At 43.5% G+C, this 13878-nt stretch overlaps 1 protein-coding gene across 1 annotated transcript in view; it reads left to right on the forward strand.

Moving 5' to 3' along the window:
• Positions 1 to 608: 608 nt before the first annotated feature.
• Positions 609 to 13878, forward strand: part of LOC145409803 (major facilitator superfamily domain-containing protein 6-A-like) — a 21431-nt gene continuing 8161 nt past the window's right edge. The window contains exons 1-3 of the mRNA XM_080280110.1: positions 609 to 830; positions 9363 to 9552; positions 13181 to 13349. Coding sequence (XP_080136236.1) covers positions 609 to 830; positions 9363 to 9552; positions 13181 to 13349 — 581 coding nt within the window. The remainder of the gene's footprint in view (positions 831 to 9362; positions 9553 to 13180; positions 13350 to 13878) is intronic.

Consider the following 13878-nt stretch of genomic DNA (forward strand, 5'->3'; position numbering starts at 1 on the left):
GGTAGTCCAGGATTCAGCACCGTATAGGAGGGTGGAGAGGCATACTGCCGTGTGTGGTTATCTGCCCCCAGTATTAGGTATATCCTTCTCCTGCATCTGTTGGGATGCCCTCTCCTGAGAGGCAAGTCTCAGATAAGGCAGCAATGTCAGCTTTATATCTTTTCAGTTCATGGGCAATAAGGGCAGTTCTACGTTGTGGTCGTGGTCAGCATCAAGCAAAGTTGGTATATTCCAGGTATTAAGAGTCAGAGATTCTTTTTGTTTTCTGATCACAATGTGGGATGCCTTGACAGGCGCTGTTATCTGCCCAGGTGGTGCACAGCAGCAAATGTTTAGGTTACCTTTTCTAATTCCCTTCCCGTCAGGGGTAATCCGTTGGGCGTTCATTTCCTGTTGCTTAGTCACACTGGATGCTGCTGAAGGCATAATTTGCTCCAGTGCTGTCATGACATTTACCATTGTGCCAGTGTCACCCTTGTTCAGGACTCAAGCTAGCAACTTCCAGCCACATCCGTGACCTGTCATTGTCACCCTATCCTGTCGTCACAGGTCTTTTGATTTTGGTGAAAGGATGAAATGGGAGGGGAGTGTAGCAGTGGACTTGTGCAATGAATGGCTTTGGTGTCATGGTGATGGTGCATAGTCCTTGCCACCACATGAATTGGGCCTTCTCAGCCTGTGATGATGGCATGATGACTCACGACGACCATCAACTGATTAGGGTTGCAGGAGCCTGCCAGAAGCTGTCTGTTGAGCTCCGCCTTTTGTGGGACTCACATCCACGGATTTCTCGTCTGGGATTTACTTCCATAGCGGTAACCCAACCAAAGGTAATCCAGAAGCCTGTGAACCTGGGAACACTTGGTCTGACCCCTCACTGATGGCCCCTCCAGCAGGGGTAACCCTGTCTTTCAATTGTGTCCAGGGGGTTTTGCCCCTGCTGGTACGGCCCACCAGATTTATGTGGTATGGAAGCCGCCCACCATGACACGGTAGTTCCCGTGGGGGGTCACACACACATACACACACACACACACACACACACACACACACACACACACCCATAGGCCTACCCATTACCCAACCACCAGAACCCGCCCCCCTCTCTCTGAAGTCAATATACTGTAGCTATTGGTGGTTATAGATCACTTCCCTTAGGCGTTGAAATCTCTAAAGTCCCCCCCCCTCTCTCTCTCTCTCTCTCTCTCTCTCCAAAGGGTCCATCTCATGACTTCCTAGGAAACGCAAATATGTACCTCTCTCTCTCTCTCTCTCTCTCTCTCTCTCTCTCTCTCTCTCTCCACCAGGTCCAACTCATGGCTTCCCAAGAAATTCAAATATGCACCTCCTTCGCTGAGACAATACAGCATTTAATAGATTTTCTTTTTTTTACGTGTCCGACTCTGGGCAAAGGCTTCAGGGCCTATTTCCAAGTCCCAGTAGTCCTCCTACATCTCCACATGTCACCACTTCAGCGCTAACACCCACAATCCATACTGAATACATGCTAGGGCTGTCTCATACAGGGCTGGTGTATTGGTATTAGCGGGGGTATTTTTATGGCATGTCGGCGGGTCATCTGGTTGATCAGTAAAGGCTGCTTTTTAAAAAATTCAGATCCTTAAACTGTTCCCTGCCACAGCCGGGATTCGAACCTGGGTCCATTAGGACTGCAGGCCGCCTCTCTACCGATTCTGCCTTACTTTCAGGTGATGAAATCTACTCAAAGTCTCTCTCTCTCTCTCTCTCTCTCTCTCTCTCTCTCTCTCTCTCTCTCTCTCTCTCTCTCTCTCTCCCTCAGGGCAGCAAGGGCAGTATTGGTACAGGTGTAAGGGAAGGCACTGCCGACTCCATTGCCTTTGGATGGAGGCATAAGGACACACACAAGACGTATAGATCTAGGTCAAAAATTTTACTCTTGTGATTCCCAGTTCCTGATGGTGATGATGATGAGGAGGAGGAGGAAGAGGAGTAGGAGGAGAAAGAGAGAGAGGATGTTAGTTAATGATGATGATGATGATGATGATGATGGAGGTGGTGGTGATGATGTTGGTGATGATGGTGATGATGATGATGATGATAATGATGATGATGATGATGGTGATGATGTTGGTGATGATGATGATGATGATGATGATGGTGATGATGTTGGTGATGATGATGATGATGGTGATGATGATGATGATGATGATGATGATGATGATGATGATGGTGATGATGATGATGATGATGATGATGATGGTGATGATGATGATGGTGATGATGATGATGATGATGATGGTGATGATGATGGTGATGATGATGGTGATGATGGTGATGGTGATGATGATGATGTTGGTGATGATGATGATGATGATGATGATGATGATGGTGGTGGTGGTAGTGGTTATGGTGTGTTTGCTGTTGTTTTTTTTGTTGTCGATGATATTGTTGTTGTTGCTGGTAGTGGTGGTGATGAAAATGATGGTGATGATGAGGATAATGATGGTGATGGTAGTGGTGACATGATGGTAGTGTGTGTGTGTGTGTGTGTGTGTGTGTGTGTGTGTGTGTGTGTGTGATTGGCTTTTCTAACACACATCTCACCACCTTAACCCCTTCACTACCACACCACACCACACCGCACCACACCACACCACACCGCACCACACCACACCACACCACACCAACTAAACCCTTTCACAACCACACCACACCACACTACCTTGACCCCGTCACTTCCACACCACACCACACCACACTACCTTAACCCCGTCACTTCCACACTACACCACACCACGCCACACCACACCACACCACACCGCACCACACCATACCACACCACCATAACCCCTTCACTACCACAACACACCACACCACACCAACTTAACCCCTTCACTACCACACCACACCATACCACACCACACCACACTACCTTGACCCCGTCACTTCCACACCACACCACACCACACTACCTTAACCCCGTCACTTCCACACTACACCACACCACACCACACCACACCACCATAACCCCTTCACTACCACAACACACCACACCACACCACCTTAACCCCTTCACTACCACACCACACCATACCACACCACACCACACCACACCACCTTAACCCCTTCACTACCACACCACACCACACCACACCACACCACACCACACCACACCACACTACCTTAACCCCGTCACTTCCACACCACACCACACCACACTACCTTAACCCCGTCACTTCCACACTACACGACACCACACCACACCACACCACCTTAACCCCTTCACTTCCAAACCACACTACACCACACCACACCACACCACCTTAACCCCTTCACTACCACACCACACCACACCACACCAACTAAACCCTTTCACAACCACACCACACCACACCACACCACACTACCTTGACCCCGTCACTTCCACACCACACCACACCACACCACACTACCTTAACCCCATCACTTCCACACTACACTACACCACACCACACCACACCACCATAACCCCTTCACTACCACACCACACCACACCACACCACACCACCTTCAGCACTACGCCACAACACTGCACTCTTTCCCAGTTAAACAAACACAAGGTTTTATCAACAGTGTGGAGGTGATGGCTGCGGTGGTGGTTGTGGTAGTTGTGGTGGTTGTGGTAGTGGTGGTGGTGGTAGTGTTGGTGGTGGTGGTTGTGTAGTTTTGATGGCTGTGTTGGTGGTGGTGGTGGTGGTAGTTGTAGTGATGAAAGTAGTGGTGGTGGTGGTGGTGGTGGTAGTGGTGATTCTTGTTGAGATAGTGGTAGTAATAGTGGTGGTGGTGGTTGCAGTAATGCAGTAATGACAGTAGTGGTAAATAGGTAGTTGCTGTTGTTGTGGTAGTGGTTGTGGTGGTGGTGGTTGTGTGGTGTGGTGTGGTGTGGTGTGGTGTGGTGGTGGTGTGGTGGTTGTGGTAATATAGGTTGTTCACTTAAGCTTGGCTCAGATTTCAGTGGCAGAATAAGAGGATACTATGACTATATCCTTTCCATAGCACTTCTTCGTGACTAGCATCATATTCTAGCATTACTCTCTTGTTAAATAAAAAGATAAGTGTTCTAGGCCAAGTCAGAGTGAGCAGAGTATAGTTGTGGTGGTGTGTGGTGGGGAGCACAAGCTTCGATGACGTATATGCTTACAATTCCTCTGAGCAGAAGGCTAATCGTCCGCGTGATGTAATTTTCTCCTTACTTCGGTGACCTTGGCCTTTGACTCATGACCTTGATGAGAGAGAGAGAGAGAGAGAGAGAGAGAGAGAGAGAGAGAGAGAGGAGGTCCAATATGAAGAGCAGTAGTTTAAGTGACAGGGGAGATTCCTTTGCACATTTTCCTTACCGATTCATTTTGCACTTTACACCTTGAGTCTCTTATACGTAATTCACCTGATGTTAATACCCACTTACCTTACTTAATTAACACACAGGTGGAGTATGAAGACGTGCAGGATAATTCGCAAAAGTACATGCGTTACGGGATATTCAGATGCATACATATAGAGGGGATGGATAGTGAGAGACTAACGAGGAGTGTATATGTGAGTGAGGTGGAGGGGGGGAGAGGGAGGGGGAGGCCAAGGATGAGATGGAGGGATGGAGTGGAGAGGTATATGAGAGCGGGGGGTGTGAGCTGGGAGCAAGGACAGTGAAATGGCGGGGGACAGGGCGACATGGAGGCGATTTGTTTGTGGCCACCCCTTACAGGATTAAGGCGTCTGGCAATAGATAGATAGATAGATAGACGAGGAATATTATCTTACAAGCAACTCTTCCTTATCATGACCTGTTGTTTGTCTTTTTCTTTGTTTTTTTCCTGTCTACAGTATATTATTCTTTCTCATTCTATCTATCTCATTCTATCTATCTCATTCTATCTCATTCTATCTATCTCATTCTATCTATCTCATTCTGTCTATCTCATTCTATCTATCTCATTCTGTCTATCTCATTCTATCTCATTCTATCTATCTCATTCTATCTATCTCATTCTGTTCTATCTCATTCTATCTCATTCTATCTATCTCATTCTATCTATCTCATTCTATCTATTTCATTCTATCTATCTCATTCTATCTATTTCATTCTATCTATCTCATTCTATCTATTTCATTCTATCTATCTCATTCTATCTATTTCATTCTATCTATCTCATTCTATCTCATTCTATCTATCTCATTCTATCTCATTCTATCTATCTCATTCTATCTATCTCATTCTATCTATCTCTATCTATTTCATTCTATCTATCTCATTCTATCTATTTCATTCGTCTATCTCATTCTATCTCATTCTATCTATCTCACTCTATCTGTTTCATTCTATTTCATTCTATCTATCTTATTCTATCTCATTCTATCTATTTCATTCTATCTATCTCATTCTATCTATTTCATTCTATCTATCTCATTCTATCTATTTCATTCTATCTATCTCATTCTATCTATTTCATTCTATCTATCTCATTCTATCTATCTCATTCTCTCATTCTATCTATCTCATTCTATCTATCTCAATCTATCTATCTCATTCTATCTATCTCATTCTATCTATCTCATTCTATCTATCTCATTCTATCTATCTCATTCTATCTATCTCATTCTATCTATCTCATTCTATCTATCTCATTCTATCTATCTCAATCTATCTATCTCATTCTATCTATCTCATTCTATCTATCTCATTCTATCTATCTCATTCTATCTATCTCATTCTATCTATCTCAATCTATCTATCTCATTCTATCTATCTCATTCTATCTATCTCATTCTGTCTATCTCATTCTGTCTATCTCATTCTATCTCATTCTATCTATCTCATTCTGTCTATCTCATTCTATCTCATTCTATCTATCTCAATCTATCTATCTCATTCTATCTATCTCATTCTATCTATCTCATTCTGTCTATCTCATTCTGTATCTCATTCTATCTATCTCATTCTATCTATCTCATTCTGTCTATCTCATTCTGTCTATCTCATTCTATCTATCTCATTCTATCTCATTCTATCTATCTCATTCTATCTATCTCAATCTATCTATCTCATTCTATCTATCTCATTCTATCTATCTCATTCTATCTATCTCATTCTGTCTATCTCATTCTGTCTATCTCATTCTATCTATCTCATTCTATCTATCTCATTCTATCTCATTCTATCTATCTCATTCTATCTCATTCTATCTATCTCATTCTATCTATCTCATTCTATCTCATTTTATCTATCTCATTCTATCTATCTCATTCTATCTCTCATTCTATCTCATTCTATCTATCTCATTCTATCTATATTCTATCTATCTCATTCTGTCTATTTCATTCTATCTATCTCATTCTATCTATCTCAATCTATCTCATTCTATCTATCTCAATCTATCTCATTCTATCTATCTCAATCTATCTCATTCTATCTATCTCATTCTATCTCATTCTATCTATCTCATTCTATCTATCTCTATCTATTTCATTCTATCTATCTCTATCTATCTCATTCTATCTATCTCTATCTATCTCATTCTGTCTATCTATCGCATCGTCTCTATCTCATTCTATCTATCGCATTGTATCTATATCTATCTATCTATCGCATTCTATCTATCTATCTATCTGCCGCATTCTGTCTACCTATCTATCGCATTCTATATCTATCGCATTCTGCCTGTCTATCTATCGCATTCATTGTATCTATCTGTCGCATTCTATCTATCAGTCTATCTCCTCTTTCTATCTATCTATCTATCTAGCCATCTACTCTACTATCTATCTATCTATCTATCTAGCCATCTACTCTACTATCTATCTACTCTATCTAGCCATCTACTCTGCTATCTATCTACTCTATCTATCTATCTATCTATCTGTCTACTCTACTATCTATCTATCTGTCTCTATCGCATTCTATCTACCTGTTTATCTATCTATCTATCTATCGCATTCTCTCTATCTATCTATCGCATTCTCTCTCTCTCTATCTATTTATCGCATTCTCTCTATCTATCTATCTATCGCATTCTCTCTATCTATCTATCTATTTATCGCATTCTATCTATCTATCTATCTATCGCATTCTATCTATCTATCTATCGCATTCTATCTATCTACCTATCTATCTATCTATCTATCGCATTCTATCTACCTATTTATCTATCTATCTATCTATCGCATTCTATCACTCTTTTGCTGTTTATTTTACATATCTTAGTGGCAGAAAAAAATAATGCTACGGCTCTACGCACCCTTCCAGAGCACTTCTTCGTGATTAGCATTCCAGAGCACTTCTTCGTGATTAGCATGGTATTCTAGTGTTAATCTGACGTTACAGCTCAGCACTCAAGTTGGAGAGGTGGACATTTTAGGCCAGGTTAGTATCAACACACTATAGGAATGAAAGGGATAATGATGCTAGGAAGAGGAACCAAAGGCTGAGCCCGCATCAACAGTTCCTTCCAAAAACAAAGACAAAAACAATACAAAAGTGAGCCAAATTCAAGATCCATTCATTTCGAGATGCCTGGACACGCTGCGTTTGAAGGACTGGAGGTCATAGGAAGTAGGAAATACAGACAGAGGGAGACAGTTCCAGAGTTGACCCGTTGCATAAATGAAGGACTGGGAGTAACGGTTAACTCTTGGATTAGGGAGTTGGACAGCTAATTGATGGCCAAGTGTGGTCAAACTGGAGGATAAATTTGACTAGTAACCAAGGAGACTCAGCCCTGCCTCCTAGCTAAGGCTTGTTGGATTTCACGCACCCACGCCTGAAACTGTGGTAGTGAAACTGTGGTAGTGAAACTGTGGTAGTAAAACTGTGGTAGTGAAACTGTGGTAGTGAAACTGTGGTACTAAATTGTGGTAGTGAAACTGGTAGTAAAATTGCGGTAGTGAGCCAGTTCCGCCAGATGAAAACAAACCAAGCAAGAGTAAGGAAGTCCTAGGAATGAAGGAGTTACTATCCGTCCTTTACATCGTCAGTAATACACCGTGATGGACGCAGGACACAGGAATAAATGTATGGCAGGCAGTGCAAGGGCCAGGACACAAGGAAGGAAGGGATATGGTGTTTTATTGTACGTTTCCAAACACTCAAGGTCAGGGATGTATTGTTGTGTGTGTGTGTGTGTATGTGAGAGAGAGAGAGAGAGAGAGTATTGTGTAAGGACAGAGAAGAAGGAAGGAAAAGAAAGAAAAATGAAAGAGACACACAGACAGATTTCACACACATGCACACACAGAAGCCGCGCTTGCTTTGTTATGCAAAGCACACACACACACACACACACACACACACACACACGTCGCGCTTGCTAGGTGATGCAAAACACACACACACACAGAAGTCGCGCTTGCTAGGTTGTGCAAAGCACACACACACACACACACACACACACCACCTCACTCATCCCGCCCTTGACCCTTCACCCTCCTTCCCTCATCCTTCCCTTCCCTCTTCTCCCTCCTTCCCACTTTTCGTTCCTTCCTCGTCCCCTTTCCATTCACATAAAGGCAGTGGCTCTGGTGTATAAGGTAAACACTGGGCTGGCAATCAAACGGTCACGGGTTCGATTCCCAGGCAAGCCATGAGACCACTAAACGAGGTGAACTTTTGATGATGATGATGATAATTGTGGTGGTGGTGGTGTGTGTAGGAGAGAGAGAGAGAGAGAGAGAGAGAGAGAGACAGACAGACAGACAGACAGACAGAGGTGGTGGTGGTGGTGGTCTGGTGGTGGTGGTGGTGGTGGTGGTTGTGGAGGGGTTAAATATATTAAAGTACGAATCAGTGATGTTGATGATGATGATGATGATAATGGTGAAGGGTGGTGAAAGGAGTCAACCAGCATTAAGAAGAGTGATGATGATGATGATGATGATGGTGAAGGGTGGTGAAAGGAGTCAACCAGCATTAAGAAGAGTGATGATGATGATGATGATGATGATGATGGTGAAGGGTGGTGAAAGGAGTCAACCAGCATTAAGAAGAGTGATGATGATGATGGTGAAGGGTGGTGAAAGGAGTCAACCAGCATTAAGACGAGTGATGATGATGATGAAGGATGTGTGGTGATGTGTGATGGTGGTGGTGAATCCCTTTGTACCAGGACAAGTGCCACACAAGCATTTAATCCAGCCAACTCTTTCTTGTTTTATTCCAGACCAAAAATGTAGAGGGTTCAGCTTGCATTAAGAAAAGATGATGATGATGATGAGAAGGAGGAGGAGGAGGAGGAAAGTTGAGGGAAGCAGTATATGGAATGCTGATGATGGGAAGGAGGAGGAGGAGGAGGAGGAGGAAAGTTGAGGGAAGTAGTATATGGCATGCACAAGCCAACACTATTTAATTCCAGGCCACAGATGTAAGGCAGGCAGCGGATAACACAGAAAAAGCTGGTGGTGCTGAGGGCTGTGTTGTGATGTGCTATGCTGGTGTGGCTAGTGAGGGCCTCTGTACCAACACCAACACCACACAGGAGCTCAGTCCATCAGCCACATTCTTCTCCTACATGGCCATCAGACTAATCGGCGGCATTGCTCTGGGTAAGTGTTTGGCGCCATAGAGTTGTTATATATGTGTTAACCTCGGCATTATTGAGTTGTTGTTCTGGTCCTAGGCTTATGAACTGCACCTTTAAATTGCCTTCTTCCTACAGCCCACAACCTTCCCTTTCGAGGTTAGGGAAAGAGTTGAGGGATGGCTTTATAACCAACCAGCGTAGCCGCCCAGTTATGTAGGTAACACCACTTGAAGGCGTCCCCCTCCTGTCCTCATTAGGCCAAGGATGTTTTCCTAAATATCACAACTTTCGTCATACAGTCGGACACTACAGATAATGGGAAAGCAGTAACTTAGTTTTTATGGCAGGCTGTGAAAATACAGTAAGCAATTTTTCTGTCTGACACTATGAACTAACAGTAAAAATTAGAGCAGATGTGCAGCTTCTGTCTGTGCATTCAGAGAGAACAAGGAAACCGCATACCCAGTCCTGCGATACACATGTTAAGTCGAAAGAATTACATATATATATATATACTACTGCGTCATAAAGCACCGAGAATCAAAATGTAAAAGCCACATGATGTCAATGGTGGCATAAGTGAAGGGGTATTAACCTAGGATGTACATAGTCGTCATCGTCGTCGCAATAGTAATAGTAGAAGTAGTAGTAGTAGTAGTAGTATTAGTACCAACCAGATGAACTGACCTGAGAAGTTTCGTTGAAATCCATGTGCTCATTTCCCCCTATTTCTGATCGTTTTTATTTCTAGGAGGGAGGCTGACCCCCCAAGAGTCATTACAGGGTCACGCCCCCCAAATATCGCATTACGGATGGTCCATTGCACAACAGGCACCATCAACACCATATCTGCCTTCCTTTCACAATATATGATCATTTTTTAATTTGGTAAGGAGAGCCGACCCCCTAAAAATCATGGCTGGGAAATTGTACAGTATATAGTAGAAGACCTGCTGAGTAACCAGACGAACTCACCTCGGAAGCTGCACTCAAATCCATCAAATAGGCTAGGAGGAGTTAAGACACACACACACACACACACACACACACACACACACACACACACACACAGGCTGAATCTCGCGGAACTGTATAGGCCGAGTTCCCGAAAATACCATCACGCATCGCAGGATTGTTAAATAATTACATACGTAAAGGCGCAGATAAAATGAAATACAGAGATGTGGCGAAATACTGGCTTGCTGTATGAGATGTCTTTTTTATCCATGCTATGTTGGATTATTTTATAGCCAAGGAAAGACTAGTTTGAGCTGGTGGAGTTAGAAATCATCATCATCATCAGCAGCAGCAGCAGCCATTACAAGTCCACTGCTGAACAAAGGCCTCCCCCAACCTTTTCCACGAATTCCTTGACTGAGACCATTTTTGCCACGTTTTCCCTGCAAATTTCTCTATAGGCTTCATTAAACCCGTCGTTTGTAGGTGCCTTTCCTAACATGAATAAACCCATTTGGTGACAGCAAGAATGAATTACTTATTGGCTTTCAAACTTGTCAGCTGGGTTACGCTACATGAGTTTTTGTGGCGCGACTTATATTTAATCTTGATACCACCAGGAGATTTACCGATGTCACTCTGCGCATATCTGTCCCAGCCCTATAATTTAGCCAGTCTATTAACTCCTGCAGGATGTCTTTTGTACTGTGTTCATGCCTCTGATCAGGAATTATTGTTGGTATATTTAAGGAAGCTCTCTTATGTGGGTTAGTGAAGGTTACATCTAATTTCTCCATTTCGACAAGATTTAGTTCCGAGAGTTGTCAAGTGAGAGCAAAAATAAAATTAAAAATCTAATATATGATTTAATAAATCGTTTTTCTTTTACAATTTGTTGTGGGCCTGAGAGAAGAGAAAATAATATGCTTTAGGACACACGCCAGACTTTTAAACGAGCACCTTCATATTGCAGTACCCGTTGTATTGAAAAGAGTCAGAATAATTATAGTATATTGTGTTAGTTTAGGCCAGAGGGTATGATTTGGGCAAGAGCGAGTAAAAAGGAGCCTAAGAGTGTTAATACTGGTGCCCTTAACCCCTCCCTGGTTGGAATTACTCTGTCATTCTCTTCCAGCAGACACCAGATGATTCGATTAAGCAAGAATGGTGATAATGAGGTAGTTTTAGATGATAACCGTCAATATTAAATCTTCCCGTGGCATCAACAGGGCACACAATGCTTCAAGGGGCTAACCTACCATCCTGCACCACTACAAAGCTGACATGGGCCTTCCCTAACTGTACACAATCGTTTAGTGACAGGTACCTCTGACACACACACACACACACACACACACACACACACACACACACACACACACACACACACACACACACACACACACACACACACACACACGTCTGCCGTCAGTGAATGAGTACTAGAGTTGCACCGAGCACTGACGGGGTTAATAGTGATAGTATTGACCCTCACCCTTGAAGACTTAGGGATGTACTTTTAAACCTGGAATCGAGAAGTGGGATCCAGACCCCAGAATTTTGAAGATGATTTTGAAGTACTTGATGATGATGGAACGTATCTGGGCATCGTATATGACTGCTGACTGCACTGTGTGGTGATGGGATGCAGGCTAACCATACATAATAACCAACAGGCGTTCCCTTAATGACTGTCACAAATTAGGGGGTTTTGCACTACACTTTGCCATTTAAGTTTTGACCTCCTTTGCGTTCACCTAAATAAACTCCACTGGCGTCAACTGGGAGTGAATACTAGAGTTGTACCGGGCATGTGAGGGTTATTGGTGATAATATTAACACTCATGCTCCTATGGCTCACTCTCAGATGTATAGAATTTTAACGCAGACACCCCTGACTCACTCACCTGAAGAGTCTGGTGGTAGTGAGAATGGAATAGGTACTTGTTGCCCCGACCATGTGCATATTTAAACATGTGATATTATTCTAAGACCAAAAGCGTTGCAGTATTTAGGAAAGCATCTCAGACCGTCAACGTAAACCGTCTATACTGAATCTTGCCGTGGGAGCAGCAAGCAGCACAGTGTTGCAGGGAGTAAGCATTTTCATTGCTGTGTATAAATCTTGGGCTGTATTTACAAACTGTCTTAACCTTAAGTTATATGTAAGAGTGTTCTCGCTCGTGAGGGTGCCTTCACACAGACGCAAAATGTACAGTACTTCTTTTGACGCAAACTGTCTGATCATGTAGGCTGAGAAAAAAAAATACAAATAAAATATAAGTTAATATCATTGGTTCACTTTCTGGCCATTCTGTTTCTCAGCGACAAGTACATGACGTGTGTCGATAATAAAAAGTCTTTTCGGGGGAGAGGAAATGAGGAGAAGGACGTTGATATTATAACAACTATATCGGTGCCACCACGTGAAGGCCCTCCCTCTCCAGCACCACAGAAACTGTTTAAATGTTGTATCCCTACGTCAAGTGGGGTTGGTGGAGGATTAGTGCCCCTCCCTGTAAAACAATTAACTCCAAGCCCTTGGCCACCCTGTCTGGGATACATGGCGTCTGGCAATGAATGAATGAAACTATTATGGAACATAACCCCAACTTTATCAATGTCTCAGTGTGTTATACAGCATATCCTTGACCTGTACCAACCACCGTGTATACTGACCCTTGCCGTGGCAGCCACCAGCCACACCATGTTCCAGGGCGCTACCATGGCCATCCTTCGCCAGTACAAAGGGGACTTGGGCCTCCAGGGGCTCTACGGTAACATGGGCGCCATTGTCATGACGCCTATATCTGGCGTCCTCATCGACGTCGTCTCGGGCATCACCGGACGCCAGGATTTTAGGTACGTAGCCTTGTGGTCTAGTGGGTTAAGGCTGTCAAACTAGACTAGCTTCATATCCGTCACTGTGGCTCCTGTGCTGGCGTGCTTATAGGTACCTTCTCGTGCATCAGCGGACCCTGTGAGTGTTGATACGTAGCCTGGTGGTGTAGTGGGTTACGGCCCTCCAGATGGATCAAGGTCTGAAGGGATTATTTGGGTTAAGTGCTCATTATAGTCACTTCTCTGGTCTCAACGAAAGCAGAATTACCGGTGCATAAATATAATAGATGCCTGGTGGCTTAGTGGATTAAGGTGGTTCAGCCAGGCTTCGGTGACTGTCTTTAACCTCGGTGGTACAGTGATAATTCCTGTACCTATCCTGCTTAGTTATGTCTTCTCTGCCATCAGTGGACGGCAGGATTCACAACAAACTTTCCCTTCAAGATCTGGTGCAGGGTCCAGCACACACAGGCGTACAGAAAGACAGGTATAACGAGGCACGTATTTTGTTTATTTACATATTTTATTAGAAACCTCACAGACACACAGG

This window comes from Coenobita brevimanus, chromosome 83 (genome assembly GCF_032717465.1).
Source record: "Coenobita brevimanus isolate Jiangsu-jjx chromosome 83, ASM3271746v2, whole genome shotgun sequence".
Taxonomy (NCBI): Eukaryota; Metazoa; Arthropoda; class Malacostraca; order Decapoda; family Coenobitidae; genus Coenobita; species Coenobita brevimanus.